Source organism: Neophocaena asiaeorientalis, unplaced genomic scaffold (assembly GCF_003031525.2).
Source record: "Neophocaena asiaeorientalis asiaeorientalis breed wild unplaced genomic scaffold, Neophocaena_asiaeorientalis_V1.1 scaffold484, whole genome shotgun sequence".
NCBI lineage: Eukaryota > Metazoa > Chordata > Mammalia > Artiodactyla > Phocoenidae > Neophocaena > Neophocaena asiaeorientalis.
In genome coordinates this window covers 396504-422481 of record NW_020171830.1, presented here as the reverse complement: position 1 = coordinate 422481, position 25978 = coordinate 396504, and the positions used below count along the sequence as shown (strand labels likewise).

The 25978-nt window shown below is 39.0% G+C and overlaps 1 protein-coding gene across 2 annotated transcripts in view; it reads left to right on the top strand.

Annotated features, from left to right (window-relative positions):
• LRMDA (leucine rich melanocyte differentiation associated) overlaps positions 1 to 25978 on the top strand; it is a 1082484-nt gene that overhangs the window by 835481 nt on the left and 221025 nt on the right. For both annotated transcript variants that reach the window (XM_024740463.1, XM_024740471.1), the window contains one exon: positions 22988 to 23072. In XM_024740463.1, the coding sequence (XP_024596231.1) occupies positions 22988 to 23072 (85 nt within the window). The remainder of the gene's footprint in view (positions 1 to 22987; positions 23073 to 25978) is intronic.

Genomic DNA, 25978 nt, shown 5'->3' with positions numbered 1-25978 from the left:
AGAAGTAGGCCAGGGTCAGGGCAGAGGGCCTTTTGAGCAGCAAGTGGTGATTTTCACTTATCCCAAAGCAAGGTAAATCATAACGCGGCTTTTAAGCAGAGGGGAGGCACGATCACATTTTGGTTTTAAGAAGATGGTCTAAGGATGGTCACTTTGGGTAGGACACTACACCCCTTTGCCAGGAACTGTGTCTTCTCTAAAGCAAGGTCACCCAGTTGGTTGAACTCTACAGGAATTCTCTGGTGGAGGTGAGGATGGGAGGAAGAGGGGCTGATTTTAGAAAATCCAGTGGAATTTGCTTCATACTGGCTAAATCATAGGCCCACATTCCCGAGTGAATCTTTTTAGAGCCCTTTTGCTCTTGGCCCTTTGTAATCATCCAGACTGCATGTCTTCGTTGTGTTTCTTACCACAGTGTCGTTAACTTTTCTGTGAACTGGTTATGAACGTGCAGTTGCGGGATAAACCCAGGAGCCGCGGGGAGTCAGGCTTGGGTTTCAGTGGCCGTGATTGTCTTTCAGAACCTTAGGAATCCTAGATTGGGGGAAAGGGAAAGGAGGGCTTGTAGAACATGCAGGGCTTTGCTGTCTTGAAATGGTACAAAATATAGCTGATACTGTAGAATGGAGTTAAGAAAAATGGTGGAAAATGTTTTACTCGATTTCTCATTTGAGAAATAACCCCCAAACATCTTTTTTTCTTCTTTCTTTTGTTTTTAAGTTTCTTTTTTTTTTTTTTTTCTTCCTTCTCTACGCCTCCCCCTTCCTTTCATTTTTAATTTTTGGCATTTGGACCATCCTAAATATTACATATACCTAGAATGGAGTTTACCGCTGGGGTAGGTTCATGCATATTTTGTCAGTGACTAAATCCTGCTAGACTACAATGTGTTCCAAGAGTTGAAGACTAAGATTTTAGAGGCTCGTGGTAGTATTTCTTTAGGAAATAAATCTGTGAGTCAGTTTTGCATTTTCCTTTGGCCACAGGGAGCATAAGGCTGCTAGAATGGTTAGAAATATTGCACAGGACATAAGACTTACTGATTATGATACTTGGTTAGTCATTTTTCATGTAGTACTGTCTCACATATTTGGGTGTGAAATCCCTCCAGGAAATAGCTTTACACATACACGTTTAGTTGAATGAAACTTCTGATGTCAACAATTATTGATAGCATAAAACAAATTAAAAAAGCCTTTTTCATGAGTAGCTCTGTGAATGATTATCAGATAATTTTGAAAAAAAAAGAAAGGAATAAAGATGTTTGGGGGTTATGTCTCAAATGACTTTGCATCCATTAAACCATTTTCTATTATTTTTCTTGACTCCATTCTACTATAGCAACTATATTTTGTAATCTAAAGCATGAGTATTGGGAAAGTTAATATTTAATAATGTAGGGGTAAAATGTTCACATCTAGAGAGTAATGAGTATTCAGTGTTCTTGGCTGTTCATATAGATAGGCATCTGTTTGCTGCTGCTTGGGATAACATACCACAGAATGAAATCCTTATCTAGAAAGGCTCACAAATGGGCGATTAATATTAACTTTACAAAGAAAGACTGTGTTTGGAACTTGAAGCCTTTTATATACTTACGCCGTCCTCTGCAGTTCCCATGCGTGGATACATCTGCACACACAGATGCTAAGTGTCAGCATCCAAGCTACATGGTTTTTCTTCAGATTTTAGCTATCCTGGTGTAGACGTTCAGAGCATGTGGGCTGTAGCCCAGAAGACTTTCAGTAGCCTAACAGAACATTCACATCTATCCCACTTTGGTCATCGTAGTGGGTGTTGAGTTTCTAAGCAGAGAATCCTTCCTGCTTCCTCTGGGTCTTTATGAGGGTGTAAAACTCTAATGTAGTAGCCAGTTCTAAGTCCACCAAGGTCCCGGTTTTACGTATGACACAGATCTTCAGGGACTCACCCATGCTACCTGAGCCCAGTGTCCTCATCTGCTAAGACAGCAATGAACTTGAATTCTTGACTGTATTCAGGGCCATCCTCAACATGACCTTTAGAAAGAGGTAAAAAGAGGGCTGAGTGACAGAGTGACAGGAAAATGCCTTTGGAAAATAAGAGAGGTACATAATTTATTATTTACGTAGTGTAGGATTAAAACTTTTTAGAGTGTTGTTCCTGTAGCACTTCTCTGTACTACTCTTTCATAGTAGTCACCTGTTTTCTTGTGGTGTTATCTGTTCCGCGTGTGGACAAAATAGGAATAATGTCTCATCCCAGTGACCAGTAGCTACTTGACACATGCTAATTAGAAATTAAATATCTAATTCCTGACTTATACAGGAAATATTAAACTGATTTTAACTTTATGCTACTGACATGTGTATGTGTGAGGAGGTGGGGTAGGAGGATGGGGTGTCATTATTCCAAATGTCTATTGTGATGACTGGTGGTTCAGTTGTCAGTCTGTGTTTTTGGTCTCCTTTTTCCGTGTTGTACTATGACCCCAGCATCTCTCTCTGGCCCTTCCCTCATGCTGCTCCCTTTAGATCGCTGTAGCTTTTTTTAATCTTCTGTGGGATACCAAGCTTGTTAAAAAATAATTGTATTTTAAAGCTCTTTGGTGCCAATTGAGAGCCTGAAAAGTTTAAAATATATGATATCCAGAAGGCCTCATGGGAAGAACTTTCTGGATGTGGAGGCCTTCTGTTGATGTTCATGACGAATCAGAATTGGGCTATTGAATAATGGGTTCAGTTTTGCCCAGAGATGGTGATGAGATGTTTTGAATGTCTCTAGTATGCAGTGAGGGGCTCCAAAAGACTTACGTAGGAATTTGTCTGCTTTTAAAGGAGAATTTGCTCTTTTGGCCTTTAGGGTGTACATTACACTGTATTCTAGAACAGATTTATCTCTGGGGGGTCACCACCCACCTACCTTGAATCTGTAGTGCTCTGGGAGGCCAGTTGCTGCCCCAGCACTAGGAACGGACCACGATTCAGGCTCAGTTGAGCAGAGTGTTCCTTTTCCTGACCACAGAGATTCATTCAAGGAGGGACACGTAACCCAACACAGGCCATGGATTCCCAGATTTTGCTTGGAACTTTCAGGCAACAGAGGTTCTTTCTATTGTCTTTGAAGATGGTCTCATGTAGATCCGAAGCTCCTGGTAAGTCACCCGGTGGAGAAACTGAAGCTGGCATGGAGGAGGACAAAGCTAAGAGATAGGAAGCCCTAATGATAAGTTTGAACACCTGGGTCCAACCATACCTGAAACTACGGACCTTTGGACTCCATAAAGTCCCTCCTCCCCATTTATTTTCCTAAAGAACTTTGAATTGGATTGTATCATTTTACAATCAAAAAGGTAATCTTTTCTTTCCAAACTGTTCAACAAGGGAGATTCTATAACCTACTCTGGAAATGTGTGGTCACTTGCCCCAACATAGTCATAACAGTCAAGAATTCTTCATTATATATGACTGCAAAGTCATTTTCTGACAGTCTCTCTGTAGTATGAATAACAACCTGCCCCAAACCCCCGAAAATCCAAAGAAAAAAATCTCTCTATAAAGACATCTCGCTAGGCTTGAATGTTGATTTGCAATTGTCCCTTCAACCTTCACATTACATATTTTCTTTATTATGCAACTTCAGAATTATTTACTACTAGATACATATGGCAAGCGTAAACCCTATTGAGCCATGATTCAATACGAGAATTTGTTATCGGCCATCTCCAAACCCCTTCTTGAAGATTTTACTGTTAGTCGGTCCTGGCCTGTGGTCCTGAAAGACGTTGATAAATGGTGAGGGACCTGGCGAATGAGTCACATGGAAGGTCCTGCTGTTTTCTCCTTCAGAGGCCCCTTTAATAGGGACTGGTAACTGGGGTTACTAAGCGACTAGAGAAGATTCCAGTAGCATTGGGTAATGTAAACACAGGTTTTTGTCTGGGAAGTCACACTTTCACTCCACATCAGAGACAGTGGAGCTGCTTCCTTCTCACCTCCCTTTTTGGAGCTTTCACCTCTGCTCCCTACCCCAGGATGGAACAGGCTCTAGCAGGCACCCACACTGCCCACATTCCCTTCTCACTGCATCGTCTCCCCATAGGTATGTCTGAATCTGCAGATGACTTTGCTCCAGTTAAGATGTAAGAAAATATATAATTTCTACGTCACTTGGCCTGGTGATACAAATACGTTGGGAGTTGGGAAAACCAGTGTGCAGCTTTTCTAACCCATCCCGGCGCTGCGGTCAAACAAATCAATTCAGCCTGCTGAGACGCATCCATCGCCTTGTGATTATGTTTGTGTAAAGTCTTGGGGTCTTTGATCAAAGAATGGCATTTCAGGCCAGGCCCTAATCCTCACTGCCTTAAGGTGTTTAAATGAGTTTAAAAAAAATAAAAAAGTTGATAACAGCTGGGACTTAAATTTGCCTTTGCCCAGCTTTTGTTTTGAAAGGGCTTCTATTATCCGTGGCTTCCCTTTGCGAAGCAAAGATGGATCGTTGGGTAAACCGAAAAGGGAAAGAGGATCTGGGAGGAAATGGGCGGAGACTCTGAATTAATCTTCTGAGGAAGAATGTTTGATCAGCGGGGAGGAGAGAATGGAAACCTCTGATGCTGACAGCAGGCACCTTTCTGAGTAGGGTGTGATTGGCACCTTTGAAGCTTCAGTCGGGAGCCAGTGTCCAGTGGGTCGGGGCTTCCTCTGTCTGTGGGTGGTGGTAGTAATAATGTGACAACTGGAAGGATTAATTGCAGACAAGCAGCAGGATTACGAGGAGGGTTCCTCAGCTCTAAAAGGAACAGTTCGAGGAAAACCTCTGATCTGTCAGCCTTAGAGGAAATTAGTGGGAGCACACTAGAGCAGGCTGGAAAAAAAAAAAAAAGGCATTTAGGATATTAAAGTGAAATGTGAAGAGGATATTGAAATAGGGCGAGAAGGGTGGGAGCGCTGATCTCAAAAGGCAGTGTCCACCTCTTCCTACTAGGAATTTCCGTTATTTGTCCAGATTGCACACACTCCTTCTCTTTATGGTCCAGCAGAGTGGACGGTTTTACTTGGGTTGCAACAGGTTAGGGAAGGGTTACAGTCTAATCATGGTTGTGTCCAAGTTCCAGTGCAACACTTGATTGCTCTCCACCACCTGGAGGTTTCAGAATCCCCTGAAACTAAGGCTCCCCGTGTAATCTTAAAACAAGTCAGAGCATTAGTGACACCCTATCTGTATTAGCTATCTATTGTATATTTTACTTCTTACCCTTCTGGTTCAAGTCGGGATGTTGCCAATAAATCCTGTGTTACCATTAAAGAGGCCATTCATCACGCTTCCTAATGTGATTAATCAAGATACACCACAGTACCCTTAAAATGAGATCATTTTGATAAATCATGTATGACATGAAAAGACTTTATTCCTTTTAAGTGCGATTTAGACGGTAATTTTTTTCCTCATTTATGATTCATGGGAGAAACGTGGATAAAGTTCCCTTGCACAGTTGCACCTTATCTACAGCAATAACTCAAAACTGCTTTTAGATGAAAATTCAGGACCTTATTCACCAAAGCTGAATGCCGGCTCATTATTTTCTGGCGTTCAGTAGTCCAAAAATAACGTCCACACATGAAGCAGCATTCTCAAAAAGTTGGAATCGGCCAGGCACTAGACACATCAGTTATACTCCATCATCCTTAATAAGGAAGAAATATCAGATGTCCTCTTGGAGTTTTTTTGAATCAGTAATGCTCAGCCTTCACCTTCCCATTTTAGAATGATTTGTTAACAAAAATGGTAGTAACAGAAAAGTATGGGAATTTCAGCTGCTTTACATGATTCTTTTCTCCTGTTGCCTAAAGCTCAAAGGAGGTTTTTTTTTTTTTTTTCCTCCTCCCATATGGTTCATACTTTTTTCTCCATTCCCTTTTTCTTGTTCACAAATTAAACTACCATTTTGTTAGGTCTGAGTTTTGTTTTAAGCTGCTCTACGTGTAATGCAGGCTTTCCCCTCACAGCTGTCACAGTAATTTGGGAAGCCATATTCATAACCTCTGATAGAAAAGTAATTTGAAAATGTGCCTTCTGGTGAGATCCATCAAGTTTAAGGTCACATTTTTGGTTAAAAGTCAGACACTGATGCTACTCATTAAACTGAAAAATGACTTGTTTTCCACTAATATTGAAATAAACTGGATGAATGTTAAGTCATGCTGGCACACACTTACATAGAAAGCAAAATAAAACAGATATATTTAATTTGGATATGTAAAGTGAACGGAGTTTTAGGTCTTTCTTGAGACAGGGAACCAGGAAGATTGGCCGAAACAAACGTGAACAATTAGAAGTTCATTTGCCTCTTTCAGAGGATGAGAGCATTTAAAGAAGGATTGAGTGTCGCTGTTTTTCAAACCCTGTTACCTATGACTAAGGACATGTAATTTATTTCCCTGATGTTCTTAGGGATTTATTTTGGGCAGTGGATCAAAACCCTGTATTTGACTCTGTGCTTAAGTAACCCAAGAACCCACATACCCTGTTCCTATCCACACAACACAACAAATGCAACAAAACCCAAGTTTATTTGGGATATCATAGTTGTGCTGGTGTCTCTGTACCTTAATCAAATAGAAACTGACCTCAAAGATTCCTTGCATATTATTCACATTTAAATAAAATTTCCCGTGCTTTTATTTTTCCAATATAAAGAGCGAATTAAGAATATAAGACCATGGGACTCCTGGCGGTCCAGTGGTTAATACTTTACCTTCCAATGCAGGGGGTGCTGGTTTGATCCCTGGTCAGGGAGCTGAGATCCCACATGCCTCGTGAGCAAAAAACCAAAACATAAAACAGAAGCAATATTGTAACAAATTCAATAAAGACTTTAACAAAAGACTATAAGACCCTTAATGCTGTACTAGCCTTGTTTAGGTTTCCATTTCACATTTATGACTTTCTATTTTTGCTAAAAAAGATCTGTAAATTCTAAAAATATGCATGTATCTCATTTAAAAAGTTCCCTAGTTCTAGCAACACTCAGCAAATCTCCAAAGAATGCAAGTTTAGAACATAAATATTTTAAGGCCCCATAAAATTGGCAGTGAATATTTTTCCCCTTAATATCATGCTCATTTCATTCCAGTTTACTACCACTCTTTTATTTTCCAAAGTGGCTTTTAATACAATACACAATTATTTCATACAGGGTTGGGTAGGTCACCTTATTAAGCCTGCAAAGTCAGGCCTCTTCTGATTCCCACGAATATCCTTGCATTTATTCCTAATTAAAATGGCCCTCCTAAATTGTCTCAAGGTTATCAATACAAAGAACTAGCTAAGAGAAATAACCACAGTTGGAAAGTTAGCGGGGCAAGGTGACCTGATCACCAGACCTGAAGCTGGGCCAACTGTGGTGTGTCTGCAGTGGTGCCCTGCCACCTGTTGGCTTTACTTGTACATAACAGGGTATTGATGTCCCTCACAGCAGTGCAGTAACCCTCTCTGACCCCTGTCCCAGTTCATCACCCCCGAGAGAAAAGAAGGGGCCATTTGAGAATTCCAGGCCTCCTGATTTCCCCCATCATTCATTTCCTTGGCCACATGTTTCTTCTGCTATTACTAAAAATTTATGGCTGAGCACATTAAGGGCAGCACAAGTCCTTCCCTTCTTCTGGATTATTTCAGAGTTTCCTGTCATAAGGAAATCCAAGAAGATGTGTCCTCAGCAGATTGTATGTGACAGTGCCTGCTTCTATCTCAGGAATCTGAGGCATGATGGATAAACTGTCAGTTTTGAAGGATGATGTTTTTTCCATATTTCCATTATGAACCGTGCTGTCATCTCCTAATAAATTTCTTGCATTGGTATCAATTTATTTTTACAAGCAGAGAGTCTGATGTATTTGGGAAAGGCACTGACAGCAGAGCTGGCCCAGCTTGACATAGCTGGCTCCACCTCATTTTGGAAAACTACTTTGGTTCCAAGGACAGAACTTGACCTATAGCCCTTGAGAATAAAAAAAACTCTGTGAGAGGAAGAGAGACACATGAGGCAAGTTCCTTCTTTTAAGCCAAAGTAAATCAACCCTGTAAGACTACCATGACATAATATTATTTCTAAGACAACCCTACAAACCCAGATGAGAAATGCCATATGTAGTTATTTACTAAAGACAGACCGTCACAATAATGCAGGGAATCTGTGGATGAATCCAGATTGTAACTAGGCTAAAGATCTCACTACTTTTGCCCTCAGAAGGGATCTCAGTAGTGCTTTTCTGCTTGACAAGTGAGGAGCAGAGTCTATTCAAGTAATAAATAATTTGATTACACGTAGTGTGCATGTCCCTGTTGCAGCTACTGTGAAAGGTAGAAGCCATAAAACCGTAGCCCTCCCTCTTAAGAAACTGAAATCTAGTTGAATAGGTAAGATGTTATGCAAAATTGGAGTGAAGTAAAAGTACGTTAATATTTAATGAGCAATGCTAAGATCTTCATCTCTTACCTTATTTATTCTTTGCCTTTAATGGGAAGAAAGGTCGTATAGTGTCATAATGGTTAAGGCAGTAGCCACTGGAGACAAGCTACCTGGCTTTGTGGCCCAGCTCTGCTACATACTAGTAACCCAAGAACCTGCTTAATTTCTCTGGGCCTCAGTTTTCCTCATCTGTAAGACAGGAATAGGAATCAGAACTGCCTCATGGAACTGTTGTAAAAATTGAATAAATTAATGTATGGAATGTGTTTACCATAGTCCCAGACACAAAGTAAGCACAAGTAAGTGTTAGCAATTTTTAACTATCGTCACCGTGATCATCATCATGACTATTATGGTTATTACCATTTTACAGTGGAGGAAAGTATAGCTTTAAGAGCTTAATACCCAAGGTCATGTAGCCGGATGGAGCTTGGATCTAAGTCTTAGTCAGTAAGGCATCAGACATCAAATAAGTTGAAGACAGAATCTTTGAAGCTTAATTAGCTTCTTTCTTAATTATCCTTTTCTCTATAGCCCCAAACATACCTTAGACATTATATAATAAGGGTTATATGTAGTACTGTGCTGGAAATATTTAGCAACCAGCTCTCTGGAAAAAAACATTATGCATATAAATGTGTGCATAGGCTTATTGTAATCTTTATGTATATAAAGGATGAGTAGCACACAATTTACAAATAAAATTAAATATATAATCCTTTTTGTTATAAATTCCATTCAGCTTGTTCAGTCTCACCAAATATTTTGTATTATTTTGGCCAAACTTTCATATCCATTGCCAACGTAAGGTTGCAATTGATGATTAAGTGTAGTCCTGACATGAATGTCAACTATATTTTTTTCTTACTGAGTATGTCAGAACTTTACTCTTTTGTCAATGGCATGAGCAACTTCTTTACTGAATCAGATAGTGGTTTTTGAATATTTGAAGAATATTTCCTCAACTTTTTGGTGCTATTCACAACGTAATACCTACAGACACAACATAACTTGTAAGTTTAATCTGTGTAATTAACATGTTTCCATCATTTTCTTAAGTTAAAAAAAAATCAAGATAATAAATCCCTAATTTGTAGCATTTGCCAGTTTCTGCTGTAAATACTCCTATCATGGCTGATGTCAGGCTACCAAAGTGACATCACTGAAGAGATGGGAAGAGATACGAAGTATCTCATATCATTATAAGCATATCATTATAGCATATCATTATATAGTATTTACACTATGTAGATATAATAGACATGAATACTTTCAAGAACATAAATAGTAGTAAAGTTGTGTAAAATAATTGGAAAGTACTGAGTTTGGTTACATAATACCCTTTAAATTTATCCAATCGCAAGTGTATATAATTGAATTTTAAATAATGGCTGTGTTTAGCAACTTAAATACAGCATTCCTGAAATTTTAACCATTGGTTTTTATGAGCTGGTAGAGGTTGACCATAGACACCATTGGTTATGTCAACCCCAAAGGGCTAAAGAGATCTGAAGCACTCTTATGTCTACATTGCATCGTCAATTATTTTTAATAAATAACTTAATGGTTTTATGTATACGCCAGACCACAAAACATGTTGCATATTCACATGAATTTAATCATATCTTACTGGAAATATATAACCTGTCTTAGTATATGTACTAAACCCAGGAAGTTTTTCTTCGCCAGGCACCTTTGAGCATCGAGTTCATTGCACAGTGGTTGGGATTCAGGCTGTGAAATCAAGATGCGTTGGTTGGAATTCTAAATTCCCCACATGCTAGATAGGTGCTCTTGGGCAAGTTATTTAACCTCTCTAAATCCCGACTGCCTTATCTATAAAGTGATAGTAATAATGATACTCCTTAAGGTTGTTGAGATAGTTAAATGAAAGAGTGTGCTTAAAATGCATCCATGCGATTAGCACACAAGAAATGTGATACACACACACACAACCATGTGTACACCCTCATTACCCTCATTACTTGGAGGTTGTAATATATTACATTCTGATTACATTCTGTTTGAACATATCACAAAAACTAAATCCTCAGCGGGGATTAATAATTAACGGTAAAATATTAACTTGTGCTCCGTCATATTTCTGTGGTCAAAGATGATTATTTGTTTCTTTAAAGATTAGATATTCTGCCTTTAAAATTGCCCATGCTATTAGTAAACTCCCTCTCACTTGATAACCCTTTCTTAATGCTTGGAGAAGTTGCTTTGTTAGGAGCTGCAAGGCATTCACTATCAATACAGGTGTTGGCCCCTGTGCTCTTGAAGTTGACAGTCCTGCAGAAGGGACCAGATAAGTGCCCAGTTGACAGTGGTGTGAGGCAAAGTGGATGATGGCCAGGAGTGGAGTATGACAAAGATCTGAGGCCTCTGCTGCTGAGAGGCTGTGGTGCTGGGGAAACCTCTTGAAATTTGTGGGTCAGGCTGACTTGGTTTTCTTTTTTGGATTTCTTTTTTAACATCTTTATTGGAGTATAATTGCTTTACAATGGTGTGTTAGTTTCTGCTTTATAACAAAGTGAATCAGCTACACATATACATATATCCCCATATCTCCTCCCTCTTGCGTCTCCCTCCCACCCTCCCTATCCCACCCCTCTAGGTGGTCACAGAGCACTGAGATGATCTCCCTGTGCTATGCGGCTGCTTCCCACTAGCTAGCTATTTTACATTTGGTAGTGTATATATGTCCATGCCACTCTCTCACTTCGCCCCAGCTTACCCTTCCCCCTCCCCGTATCCTCAAGGCCATTGTCTACATCTGTATCTTTATCCCTGTCCTGCCCCCAGGTTCTTCATAACCTTTTTTTTTTTTCAAGATTCCATATATATGTGTTAGCATATGGTATTTATTTTTCTCTTTCTGACTTACATCACTCTGTATGACAGTCTCCAGGTCCATCCACATCACTACAAATAACTCAGCTTTGTTTCTTTTTATGGCTGAGTAATATTCCATTGTATATATGTGCCACATCTTCTTTATCCGTTCATCTGTCGATGGACACTCAGGTTGCTTCCATGTCCTGTCTATTGTAAATAGAGCTGCAATGAACATTGTGGTCCATGACTCTTTCTGAATTATGGTTTTCTCAGGGTATATGCCCAGGAGTGGGATTTCTGGGTCTTATAATTGTTCTATTTTTAGTTTTTTAAGGAACCTCCATACTGTTCTCCATAGTGGCAGTATCAATATACATTCTCACCAACAGTGTAAGAGGGTTCTCTTTTCTCCACACCCTCTCCAGCATTTATTGTTTGTAGATTTTTTGATGATGGCCATTGTGACTGGTGTGACGTGATACCTCATTGTAGTTTTGATTTGCATTTCTCTAATGGTTAGTGATGTTGAGCAACCTTTCACGTGTTTGTTGGCAATCTGTATGTCTTCTTTGGAGAAATGTCTGTTTAGTTCTTCTGCCCGTTTTTGGATTGGGTTGTTTGTTTTTTTGATATTGAGCTGCATAAGCTGCTTGTAAATTTTGGGAGACTAATCCTTTGTCTGTTGCTTCATTTGCAAATATTTTCTCCCATTCTGAGGGTTGTCTTTGGTCTTGTTTATGGTTTCCTTTGCTGTGCAAAAGCTTTTAAGTTTCATTAGATCCAACTTGTTTATTTTTGTTTTTATTTCCATTTCTCTAGGAGGTGGGTCAAAAAGGATCTTGCTGTGATTTATGTCATAGAGTAAATGTTCTGCCAATGTTTTCCTCTAAGAGTTTTATAATGTCTGGCCTTACACTTAGATCTTCAATCCATTTTGAGTTTATTTTTACGTATGGTGTTAGGGAGTGTTCTCATTTCATTCTTTTACATGTAGCTGTCCACTTTTCCCAGCACCACTTATTGAGAAGTTGTCTTTTCTCCATTGTATATTCTTTCCTCCTTTATCAAAAATAGGGTGACCGTATGTGCGTGGGTTTATCTCTGGTATTCTATCCTGTTCCGTTGATCTATATTTCTGATTTTGTGCTAGTACCATACTGTCTTGATTACTGTAGCTGTGTAGTATAGTCTGAAGACCAGGAGCTTGATTCTTCAGCTCTGTTTTTCTTTCTCAAGATTGCTTTGGCTATTCGGGGTCTTTTGTGTTTCCATACAAATTTTGAAATGCTGTGTTCTAGTTCTGTGAAAAATGCCATTGGTAGTTTGATGGGGATTGCGTTGAATCTGTAGATTGCTTTAGGTAGTATAGTCATTTTCACAATGTTGATTCATCCAATCCAAGAACATGGTATATCTCTTCATCTGTTTGTATCATCTTTAATTAGTTTCATCAGTGTCTTATAGTTTTCTGCATACAGGTCTTTTGTCTCCTTAAGTAGGTTTATTCCTAGGTATTTTATTCTTTTTGTTGCAATGGTAAATGGAAGTGTTTGCTTCATTTCTCTTTCAGATTTTTCATCATTAGTGTAGGAATGCAAGAGCTTTCTGTGCATAATTTTGTATCCTGCTGCTTTACCAGCTTCATTGATTAGCTCTAGTAGTTTTCTGGTAGCATCTTTAGGATTCTCTATGTATAGTATGTCATCTGCAAACAGTGACAGCTTTACTTCTTCTTTTCCGATTTGGATTCCTTTTATTTCTTTTTCTTCTCTGATTGCTGTGGCTCAGACTTCCAAAACTATGTTGAATAATAGTGGTGAGAGTGGACAGCTTTGTCTTGTTCCTGGTCTTAGAGGAAATCGTTTCAGTTTTTCACCACTGAGAACGACGTTGGCTGTGGGTTTGTCATATATGGCCTTTATTATGTTGAGGTAAGTTCCCTCTATGCCTACTTTCTGGAGGGTTTTTTTATCATAAATGGGTGTTGAATTATGTCAAAAGCCTTTTCTGCATCTATTGAGATGATCATATGGTTTTTCTCCTTCAGTTTGTTAATATGGTGTATCACGTTGATTGATTTCCCTATATTGAAGAATCCTTGCATTCCTGAGATAAACCCCACATGATCGTGGTGTATGATCCTTTTAATGTGCTGTTGGATTCTGTTTGCTAGTATTTTGTTGAGGAGTTTTGCATCTATGTTCGTCAGTGATATTGGCCTGTAGTTTTCTTTCTTTGTGACATCTTTGTCTGGTTTTGGTATCAGGGTGATGGTGGCCTCATAGAATGAGTTTGGGAGTGTTCCTCCCTCTGCTATATGTTGGAAGAATTTGAGAAGGATAGGTGTTAGCTCTTCTCTAAAGCTTTGATAGAATTCACCTGTGAAGCCATCTGGTCCTGGGCTTTTGTTTGTTGGAAGATTTTTAATCACAGTCTCAAATTCAGTGCTTGTGATGGGTCTGTTTATATTTTCTATTTCTTCCTGCTTCAGTCTCAGAAGGTTGTGCTTTTGTAAGAGTTTGTCCATTTCTTCCAGGTTGTCCATTTTATTGGCATATAGTTGTTTGTAGTAATGTCTTACGATCATTTGTATTTCTGCAGTGTCAATTGTTACTTCTCCTTTTTCATTTCTAATTCTATTGATTTGACTGTTCTACCTTTTTTTCTTGTTGAGTCTGGCTAATGGTTTATCAATTTTGTTTATCTTCTCAAAGAACCAGCTTTTAGTTTTATTGATGTTTGCTATTGTTTCCTTCATTTCTTTTTCATTTATTTCTGATCTGATCTTTATGATTTCTTTCCTTCTGCTAACTTTGGGGAGTTTTTGTTCTTCTTTTTCTAATTGCTTTAGGTATAAGCTTAGGTTTTTTTATTTGAGATGTTTCTTGTTTCTTGAGGTAGGAATGTATTGCTATAAACTTCCCTCTTAGAACTGTTTTTGCTGCATCCCATAGTTTCTGGGTCGTCGTGTTTTCATTGTCATTCATTTCTAGGTATTTTTTAATTTCCTCTTTGATTTCTTCAGTGATCTCTTGGTCATTTAGTAGTGTATTGTTTAGCTTCCATATGTTTGTATTTTTTACAGATTTTTTTCCTGTAATTGCTATCTAGTCTCATAGCATTGTGGTCGGAAAAGATACTTGATACGATTTCAGTTTTCTTAAATTTACCAAGGCTTGATTTGTGACCCAAGATATGATCTATCCTGGAGAATATTCCATGAGCACCTGAGAAGAAAGTGTATTCTGTTGTTTTTGGGTGGAATGTCCTATAAATATCAATTAAGTCTGTGTTGTTAATATATCGTTTAAAGCTTGTGTTTCCTTATTTATTTTCATTTTGGATGATCTGTCCATTGGTGAAAGTGGGGTGTTAAAGTCCCGTACTATGATTGTGTCACTGTCAATTTCCCCTTTTGTGGCTGTTAGCATTTGCCTTATGTATTGAGATGTTCCTGTGTTGGGTGCATAAATATTTACAATTGTTATATCTTCTTCTTGGATTGATCCCTTGATCATTATGTAGTGTCCTTCTTTGTCTCTTGTAATAGTCTTTATTTTAAAGTCTATTTTGTCTGATATGAGAATTGCTCCTCCAGGTTTTTTTGATTTCCATTTGCATGGAATATCTTTTTCCATCCCCTCACTTTAAGTTTGTATGTGTCCCTATGTCTGAAGTGGTCTTTTGTAGACAGCATATATATGGGTCTTGTTTTTGTATCCATTCAGCCAGTCTATGTCTTTTGATGGGAGCATAATCCATTTATATTTAAGGTAATTATCCATATGTATGTTCTATTACCATTTTCTTAATTGTTTTGGGTTTGTTATTGTAGGTCTTTTCCTTTTCTTGTGTTTCCTGCCTAGAGAAGTTCCTTTAGCATTTGTTGTAAAGCTTGTTTGGCAGTGCTGAGATCTCTTAGCTTTTGCTCGTCTGTAAAGGTTTTAATTTCTCTTTGGAATCTGAATGAGATCCTTGCTGGGTAGAATAATCTTGGTTGTAGGTTATTCCCTTTCATCACTTTAAATATGTCTTCCCACTCCCTTCTGGCTTGCAGAGTTTCTGCTGAAAGTTGAGCTGTTAACCATATGGGGATCCCCTTGTATGTTATTTGTTGTTTTTCCCTTGCTGCTGTATTTTCTTTGTATTTAATTTTTGATAGCTTGATTAATATGTGTCTTAGCATGTTTCTCCTTGGACTTATCCTGTATGGGGCTCTCTGTGCTTCCTGGACTTGATTAACTGTTACCTTTCCCATATTAGGGAAGTTTTCAACTATAATCTCTTCAAATGTTTTCTCAGTCCCTTTCTTTTTCTCTTCTTCTTCTGGGACCCCTATAATTGGAATGTTGGTGTGTTTAATGTTGTCCCAGACGTCTCTGAGACTGTCCTCAATTCTTTTCATTCTTTTTTCTTTATTCTGCTCTGCAGTAGATATTTCCACTATTTTATCTTCCAGGTCACTTATCCGTTCTTCTGACTCAGTTATTCTGCTATGGATTCCTTCTAGAGAATTTTTAATTTCATTTATTGTGTTTTTCATCATTATTTGTTTGCTCTTTAGTTCTTCTAGGTCCTTGTTAAACATTTCTTGTATTTTCTCCATTCTATTTCCAAGATTTTGGAGCATCTTTACTATCATTACTCTGAATTATTTTTCATGTCATTTCATCTTCATTTGTTAGGTCTGGTGGGTTTTTGCCTTGCTCCTTCATCTGCTGTGTGTTTCTCTGTCTTCTCGTTTTGCTTAGCTTACCGTGTTTGGAGTCTCCTTTTTGTAGGCTGCAGGTTCATAGTTGCTGTTATTTTTGGTGTCTGCCCCCAGTGGCTAAGGTTGGTTCAGTGGGCTGTGTAGGTTTCCTGGCAGAGAGGACTAGTGCCTGTGTTCTGGTGGATGAGGCTGGATCTTGTCTTTCTTGTGGGCAGGAACACATCTGGGGGTCGGGGTTTGGGGGTGTCTGTGACCTTACTATGAGTTTAGGCAGCTTCTCTGCTAATGGGTGGGGTTGTGTTCCTGTCTTGCTAGTTGTTTGGCATAGGGTGTCCAGCACCGTAGCTTGCTGTTTGTTGAGTGGAGCTGAGTCTTAGCATTGGGATGGGGATCTCTGGGAGAGCTCTCGCCGTTTGATATTAACCTGGAGCTCGGAGGTCTCTGGTGGACCAATGTTCTGCACTCGGCTCTCCCACCTCAGCAGCACAGGCTTGACACATGGCCAGAACACCAAGCCCCTGTTAGCCACACGACTCCAAACTCCGGAATTCCACACTCCAGAGGCCCTCCTTTCCAATGTGCTGCCTCTCACCCTTCCACGCAGGTCCTCCTGACTTGGTTTTTAATCCCACTCTGGATTTTAGAACTGTGTAGTCTTGGACATGTGACTTATCCTTTCCATGCCTCAGTTTTCTTTTTTCTCACATGAGAGTAATAATAGGATATACTGACACATTGGAAAACCATTAGACTTAGAATGCATTCAAGAAACACTTTTTCCTATCCCACCCCGTGCCTCCTTTCTTTTCTACCCCCCATCTCCTTCCTCCTTAACTCCTACTGTCCCTCCTTCTGCCGCTTCTCCTTGCCCTTTGATGCGAGGGATTGGAAAGATACTTGTTGGAAAATGTGTTCAGATCGGCCCTTGTAGGATTTTAATTTTTAAATATTTTAAACTGCCAGAAGCAATGGCACCATTAAATAGAATTTAAAAATTAAATCCTCCCAAACCACATTATTCACAAAAATCTTTCAATCTCTGCTTGTTAACTTTTACCCGTTATAAATTTTATGTTGTTAAAAATCGTAGTGGATGTACTGTTCTTATATTAACTGTGTTCACTGAATTTTGTATAATAAAAATTTTGCATATTTATCTCTTTTATTATATTTGGTTACCACATGTAATTATGAATATTTCCATAATGCCCAGTATTTATGTTGTTTTATTTTTTCTTGTTATATGAGTGTCTGTTAAAAGTATTTTGGAAACCACCACTCTCGATGATTGAAAAGGTCTTTTACAGCTCTGACATTCCGTAATTTGATTATTTGTGTAAAGGTCCAAAAAATGCCCAGTCTATAGCCCTTGCTTCCTGTTTACCATTCCTGTTTCTTTTCCTTCCTGCCTGCCTTCCTCTTATAAACATTTCAGAACTACAGCTCTGGGCCTGATGGCCTTTTAGGCACTGGCAGAACTGGACCCCCTGTAGATCAGATACAAACAGTGGCAAACTCTGGAGGCTGTTTTGCCTGCAAAGGGCTTCCTGATTCTGGAGAGCCTTCGGCACAACCCTCCCCCTCACCCCAACCCTTCTTTGACTGACTTCTGCTCTGAATTACCCCTCACCTCCATCAGTCAGCTGAATGCTCAGCTGTTTTTCAGACTCTTCCTTTTGCCCATTTGGGCCCTTTCTTGGTCCCTTGGTTCCTGGCTCATCCTCATCCCACCATACCGCCTTTTTTTCTCTCAGTTTTTTGGCTTCTGGCTCTGGACCAGTATATGGTTTTCCTGTTCCCCTACCTGTCTGTCATTTCCAACACAGTGGGTCTGTGGTGGAGGTTTTCTGTCTGTCCTCACACTGAAAGGCCTGGTGCCTTCACATGTGAGCAAGTGGGAAGACTCCACCTTAGGCCGGTTCTGTGGCTTTTAACTTAATCCTTGAGATGCTGTCAAGTCTTTACCTCTGATTCTGACAACTTGGCCTATACTTTTGTGTTGAATTACAATCATGGTGTATAGTTTTCTCTTTGACGTTAAAATGTTTTATTCATTCAAGCATTATGCACTGACTTCTTTCTGTCTTTCTAGCAGCATGTTGGGTACAAGGGTAACAGTATAGTTAATCTTGGAAAGTTAGTAGAGTTAATCTTGAAAGTTCCCTGTTAGTATGAAGAAGAAATAAGCAAGGATGTAATTACTGGTCCAAGTGTTCAGCTGTCATCATAGAGGTCAGGGTCAAAGTTCTGTGATGATGCAGAGTATGGGGATCAGGCTTTGAGTTGGTGACTCTTACTAACCAGCATTAATCATGATTCTAATTTCTCCTTCTTATTTTTTTTTTTTTTTTTCTCTTTTTTTTTTTTTTTTTTTTTTTTTTTTTGATGAGTTGGGAATGCAGCCAAGGTCCTCATTTTCTTTTTCTTGGTATTCTCTACACAGGGCCTGGCATATAGTAGGTGTTTATTAAATCCTTAATAATAAATGAGTGATACTTTTTCTTATGAGAGAAAATAAATGTTTTTAGAAGAGTCAGCTTTATACCACAGTTTCAGGGAATGAATTGTGATGAAAAGCGAAGATTGCTTTTACTTGAAAGAGGCTGACAAATTTCCCAGACCTGGGATCACTTTATGCAGTGTATGATTTAAGGGTGAGTGAGCATGCCAGAGCGCTCCACTTGAGCTGAGTGATGGGGAATGAGTTGTGGAGCTGTGGTCTTAGATGGTATTTTGTGAAAAATAGTGGGAGATTTATGGCTATTAAACAACTTTGTAGCTGCCCCCTTCTTGTCTTGAAGCCTGCCAAATCTCTCCTCCTGTGGTCTGTATCATGTTCCTTCCGGGCATCCATGATGTTCAGAAATATCCACTGGAATGCAGGTTTTCATGGAACGCACCCAATGGGAGGGGGCTCGAATTGTACACATTCATCTAAAGACATTTGTTTTCTGGAACCGCAGAGTGAAATTCTCACTTTGCAAATCTCTTGTACTGTACTTTCATTCAGTCTTTTCCAATGAGGTTGCCAAAGTTCTTCCTTCCTTCCTGCGTTATAGAAATTGCAAAGCACAGTATATTAGTGACCATTATCATTATTGATGTGAGTTTAAAAAATTATTAGCAACTCTCCAATTGTGAGTAGGAGACAAGTACAGAAACCTTCAGTATGCTTTGGCAGATCTTAAGCAGAAGGGCTTACCGGGCTGGAACGAGCATTTCAAGCCTTGGTGTGAAGGGGGAATTTATAGTTACTACTGCTTATCGGCTTTTTCCATTCTATTGTCATACTCAGTAGCTTTGGAAGAATTAGAAATGGGATATTTCATCACAAAAAGCCAACCAGAGATGACCTGAATCCATGTTGGGCAAGTACTAGAAAATTGTTAGAGGAAATTTCCTCTAATTATGGGTTTATATCAACATAGGACTTATGGATCAGAGAGAAAATAGGAGTCTGTTTTTTCAATTTTCATGTTTAATTTTGAGAAATTGCAAAAATGTAGAAAAGTTTGAAAACTAATGAGGATGTTCAGCTACCATACAGGGTTTGTATTTTCTAATATCTTGACATTTTTTTTCATGTCTTTCAATAAAAGAAATAAACCTTATCTGTAAAATTGAAGCTCACCCTCTTTCCCATTAGCCCCAGTCCTATTCCTGTGCCCTGTGGTAGAGGCAACCATTTTCATGAATTTAGTGTATAACTTTTATAATTTTTAGACCTTTCCGTATACACATATGAGATCAAAGAACTACACGTTTACATAAATAGTATTGCACTACATTTATCATTCTGTAACTTGCATTTTCACTTTTTATTAAATTTTTAGAGCTACTCAAATTGAGATATATAAATCAGCTTTATTGCTCGTAAGTGCTAAATATTATTCTGTCATATGAATATACAACATTTTATTTATCGATTTTCCTCATTGATAGACATTTGAATTATTTCCAATTTGTTCTGTTGTAAATAATGCTGCAATAAACATTGTTCTATGTTCCACCTTACAGACCTGAGTAAAATTTTCCATTGTATATATTTTAAAGGGAATTGCAGTACCAGTTTTCAATTTTATTAGATATTGCTAAGCTACTCTCCTGAGTAGTGGAACCAATGTACGTTCCCACTGGCAAAGGATGAGAGGTTAAGAGATTTGTTGTCCTTCATTCTCTATAGCATTCGCTATTGTGAGACTTCAAAGTTTGCCAACTATGATGGACAAAAAAATAATTGCATTTTGTTTTAATTTGCATTGCCTTTAGGACTAGTAAATTTGACCATCTTCTCTTTTATTTATTGACTACTCAGGTTTCCTCTTCTTTGAATTGTCTGAGATTTCCTTTGCCCATTTTTTATTATATTTTTATTTATTTAGGGATATAGGTATTCTGGATGCTAATATTTTATTGTAGATGTTGCAAAAATTCTCTAACGGGTGATTTAAAAAGTAAAACGTAAAAGTAATTCTTTGCCACAGGTCGTTAGAAAATTTGGCAAGTACTTAAAGAGTTGAGAATTATTTGTAGTTCTAGGATTCCGATTTACCCCGATTTCCCTGTTCCCATTTTAGGCATCCTTCATTAATCCAGGTAAAAGAAAACATTAAATATTTCCACTTATGTTTCTATTATTTCATTCTTGATACACTGTGAGTGTATTGCTTCAGTTTCAAGGGGAGTCCTTTATTCTGGGGCAGGTAGAATGCAAATTTAAGACATTGTCTTGTCCATTTCTTTCATATGATAATCGTGCTTTTCTGAATCATGCTTCTAAGCATAATTTTCAACATCACTATTGAAAAGATCACATGGAGTTCATTTTGCTAAAAGCCAAGTCAAAGAACTGGTAGTTAGAACCTTGGTTTGTAGCGGTTTTCCCCAACATCCAGCCATGAAAGTCTCACCAAAAGGCATAGTTTGCAAAATTGTTCTCTTCCTGGATTCTTTTCCATGACTTGAGTTTATAAATGGACACTTAGCAGAAAAGTAATTAAGTGCTAGGCGAAGAATGATGACTGCAAAACAGAACTCAAGCCACACAGTTTTTGCTTTGACTACAATTGGAAATAAAAGTTAAATCTCTATTTTACTCTTGGTTACAAAACTCGTATGTTTTTCCCTGTCAGAGGTATTTGCTGAAAGGTAGTTTCTTCCAGTAATTTTAGGAAAAGCTGTCATCAAGTTGTCAGCAGCCCAAATGGAGATTAAAAGCACCAAGAAATATCACAATATAGCAACCTAAAACTCATCCTGGAATTTTAGGCTTTTTTAGCAACAAGGTGGAGTAGAAACATTGACAGAGAAAGAAGCTATGGCCTCTTATGGAGGAAGTACAGTAGATCTGTGGAAGGACATTCCCCATTCCTCTGCCGCATATATCCTACCTCGAGCATTGAATAGATGCCATATTCAGAACATGTCATTGTGTCTCATTTATCATGTAGGGATTACAGGAGACCTTGATGCCAAATGGAGAAACACCTGGTGATTCTAATGTTTGAATTTTAATCTAATTGCTGACTCTTTTACATTGTTGCAGCATCCTAAATGTCTAATGATGCAGTATCTTACAAATCTTGGGTACTTTTTAAAACATTTTTCTTGGTGACTGAACTTTGATCTTTCTAGACCCCAATACCTTTGGATCACACTTTTAACACCATATATTTCTCTTGCTGCTGAGATGAAGTAATGCTACCCGAAATCTGTCTCTACCTTAGGGACAGAGCTTCTGCTTTTGTGGCATTCAGAACTCTTTCTGTAAGTCTCTACTGAAAGCTGCTTAATCAAACATCTCAAATGTCAGAAACAGGGTTTAAAGGGTTTTTCTAGCAAGTAGGTCTAATCTCCTACTTAGTTTTGATTCCTATAATGTCGATAATCTCTTTGGAGAAAAGGCCTCCTCCTACCAGGGCAAATATATCCCATAGAATGTATTTCCTTTTCCAGAAAGAAAAATGTAGCATTAATGAAATTTACTTTTTCATGAAGCTTGGAAAGGTTGTAAGCTTAGGATTTTGATCCTAGCAGATGTTCTTTTTTGGATATTAAAAAAAAAAAAAAAAGTAGTGTTTGATTCAGAAGTCTCAGTAAGAATTGCAATGGTGATGCTTCGTACTCCACACAGCCACACTCAGAATGTGACATACTGGTCATTAGCTCTGAGTGACACCTGACTCTCCGGCTGTGGTCCTTTCCTCCTGCCTTAGCCCCCATGGATGTAGTGTTAGGGAAAGAGAGTTCGCAGCCTGCGTCACACTATATAGAATCGAATGGTTAAAGAGCCTTGTGTACAGTTAAAAAAAAAAAAAAAAAAAAGCATCTTCATGGATAGATTTCAGAATATTTTCTTTTAGACTTTGAAATGGCAAAGTTTTGTCAATGACCACTGTATTTCAAATTTCAGATGGGTTTTTCAGTGCTGTTGTAAAATGTAGCCAGAACCCCAGTTGCAGGGTCTGCAATGGTTTGTATCCTTCTCTAGGGTCACTTCATGCTGCCAGGCCTTTTGTCTTCAGCTTCCCATTATCTCCATGCCACTGGGTCCAGTAAACCAGGCTTGTTTGTCCCATCCACCCTGGGGGCAAAGCTCAGCCTCTTCACTGGTTTCCATAGAAATCTCCGCACAGTGAACATTCGATCTGTGGGAAGTATTGGTAGGAGGCCTGTGGCAGAAATCGAAATCTGCATCATTTCCTGCCTTCAACTTCTCCTTTCCTCCTCCTCCTTGAAGCTCAGCACAGTAAACAAACTATCCCCTTGTGTCAGAGCCCTTCCACCTGTACCAAGTCCCCTGAAAGCTTGGTAATCGACCCTACACTTAGCAGAATATTATCTCAACACAGACAACTCTTGCTTCCTAAGAAGAGTCTTGGTCCATAATATTTTCTCCAAACCCAGATCCCGACGAGACAAGTTGGGTAAATGAAGGTATTTAGTGTTTGGTGTGGCTTCATGTTGGTGTGGTTTTTTTCACGCAGGCCTCCAGTGACAGCGTTGCCGCCTCTCCGAAGAGCCACTACACACCCCTGCCTTCTGCTTCCAGGGAACTCACCAGTCACCGAGGTAGGAACCCTGCTTTTTATTGCTCTCAGTGGCTGCGGGGAGGGACACCGGCCTGTGCGGAGCTCGGGGCTCATTACTGCTGTCTCGGCACTTTGGAAGGAACACAGTGCTTTTCAAGTCCTTGATGAGAAAACCATACCTGTCAAGCCTAGTGATTTTCACTCATATTCAACAGAATTTCGTGGCAGTCTATTGGGAAGGCAAATACGTCTATGGTGGAATATAATTTTGTGATACTTTTTCTTTAAACAAAGAGATTATCGTACTTAAAAATTACTAAGGAGGTCATTTCCTCCAGGGAAAGTGATGGAGAGAAATTAGGAAACTCACTAATATTTGTAAAAGTGTCACTGTTTGGGAGTATAATAGTTGAAATCTGTAATTTCGAAATGAATGAACTCTACGTTACAGCTAAAAGGAATTCCAGTTTGCCTAGCAACATTAAGGCGAATCAATATGCAGTTTTCCCTGAATTCTCTGATCCTTGAAACTTTAATTTGGCTTACCCAGTTCTTCCAAAGCCTTGAATTCCTATTGCCATCTCTAAAGTCTGCAAGGAATATAATTTAAACATGCTTTATCCCTAACCTGGCTGCTCAGGCCAAGGACTATGTGACCAGCTTTGTTGGAATTAGTTAGGACAGGAAGAGGCCACGTGATGTAACTTGTTTACCCCATTTTATTCTGGTTATGACCACAGTCATGTTTCGTAATTGTGAATCTACCTTCCAAGGATAAGTAAGAACAGGCTAAGATTGAGGGCATTACATACTTTAAACATTGCTTCTCCAAGCAGGAAATTACCCTTGTACATGCAGGGGACACTGAATAAGGGCTCTTCCAGCTTTGTCATCCAAGCTGCACAGCAGGATGGGTGGGTCGGAGCCAAGTCTGTAGAGATTATCAGAAAGTAGAGCTGGCCCTCTAAGGAAGACATGGAGGTTTCAGGCAAATGGCACACTTATATTCTGCAGGAAACAGTCCATAGAGTAACGCAGGATTCCAGGTGTCTGTGACTTGGACCTGTGTTGTCTGTTTGATGTCTGGGCCCAGTGGAACTTTTCTACATTTGAATATGTGTTGGTTCAATTAGGGTTCAACTGTGATTCCATTCAGTAAGTGTCAAACTTGTGAAAATCAATTTTGCTCAAAGTCAGGTAGAATAACTAGCTGCCGACATGTTGTATTTTGAGGGGTGTGAACAGATCTCTTCTGCTGAGTGTCCTTATGAAGGTTGTGAGTATATCCCTTTAGAGACTGTTTTACTGGGTGGCGGGGGGGTGGCGGGGATTCCTCTAGGCAAACAATAATACGCTCTCTAGAAGGAATAACAAATTAAGCCTAGCATCCTATTCTCATAGATGGTCTCTTGCATTTGAATAAGGGTAGTTTTAACTGTGTAGCCTGTTGACTACATGAGTAGGAACTGAAGTCTCGGAGCCCTCAAGCCTACTTGAGTTGATGTGGCCACGAAATTGAGATTTCACAGCAGGAGGGACCCCATAGTGATAGTCATCAGTAGTAGGGCAAAGGTCATCTGTCGTCGTAACAGTAAAATAAAGAATCTGAACCTTGAAGAAATGGAATATAAAACAATAGTTTTGAAGATATTTTGGTTAATATTTGGAATATGGAAAAATACCTAACATGGTTAGAGTGAAAATAGGCCCCCTTGAATGATATCAGAGCCCAACATCAATAGGGAAAACATTATTTAAAGGGAGCCAAGAGCAGATGTCTTGAATTTCCTTGAATTTAATGCATTTGAGGCATTAGTTGCCTGATCTGTGCTAAGTACTTGGATGTTGAAAAGAGCAAGACAGCATCATGAAACGACGGCCAGGTCTTTGGACTTAATGTTCATGAGGAGACCAGTAAAGAGAGAACCAAAGAAGCTCATTAGGCTGAATTATTATTGGACTGATGTGCGTGGGGAAAATATGTGACTGATATATTTCACCTTGGCATGAATCATGCAGTGACAAATGAGGAAAGCCATAGTTTTCAGCATCCAGAATGAAACCACTTAAGGCCATCTTGGTTTATTTTGTATTTAAGTGAAAGAAATGATTCTAAATTTCTGATTCCATAAATCACCAAACTTTTTGAGTGTCATTTGTTAATATTTTCATGGCAACAGCCTACAAACATTTATCCAGAGAGGTACTTCCACGTTGTGAAGGCAAATTACACCAATTCTTTCCCAGGTGAAATCCTCCATGATGTTTGAAAGTTGGTCTATAAAGTCCTAAGTGGAAATTCTATTTGTAAATAATTTTTGGTTCATTCGGTTCCCAATCTCTTTTCATTCCGCACCAACGACTACACAAACTGGTGGGCAGTAGTTCATGTGCAAATTGCTAATTTTCTATACTTGCCATCTTCCCTTTGCTTGTCCTTTTATGTAACTTCCAATGTCGAGTATGATAGGCCAGAGATTCATGTCCTAAGGACTGTAGATTCAAATGCAAAGGAAGTCTGGGCCCAGAATAATGATCAGGAGACAGGGGACTCTACTTTTCCATCTGTAACGTGTAGATAATCTAAACCTCATGGGGACAGTAATGCCCAGTACTTTGTTCTTCCTGCATGAAATTTTTACTGATCTTACCTGTATTGAATTTTTCCCCTAGTTGAGGTACTTATCATATTTGTTTCTATCTCCTTAGTGCCATTGCTCATATTCTGCTTTGTATGACAGGGGTCAGGTCTATGTATGTCTTGAACTCCTCATAAATGAAAGCTCCCTGAGGGGCAGTACAGATTCTAACTCTCCTTCCCTTTCACATCATTAACTCCTACTCATTCGTCAGGTATCAGCTTCAGTACAACAGCTCCAAAGAAGATTCCTCTGATCTCACCCTATCCATTTGCTTCAGGTCAGTTTTCCCTTTTCAGGGACTGTC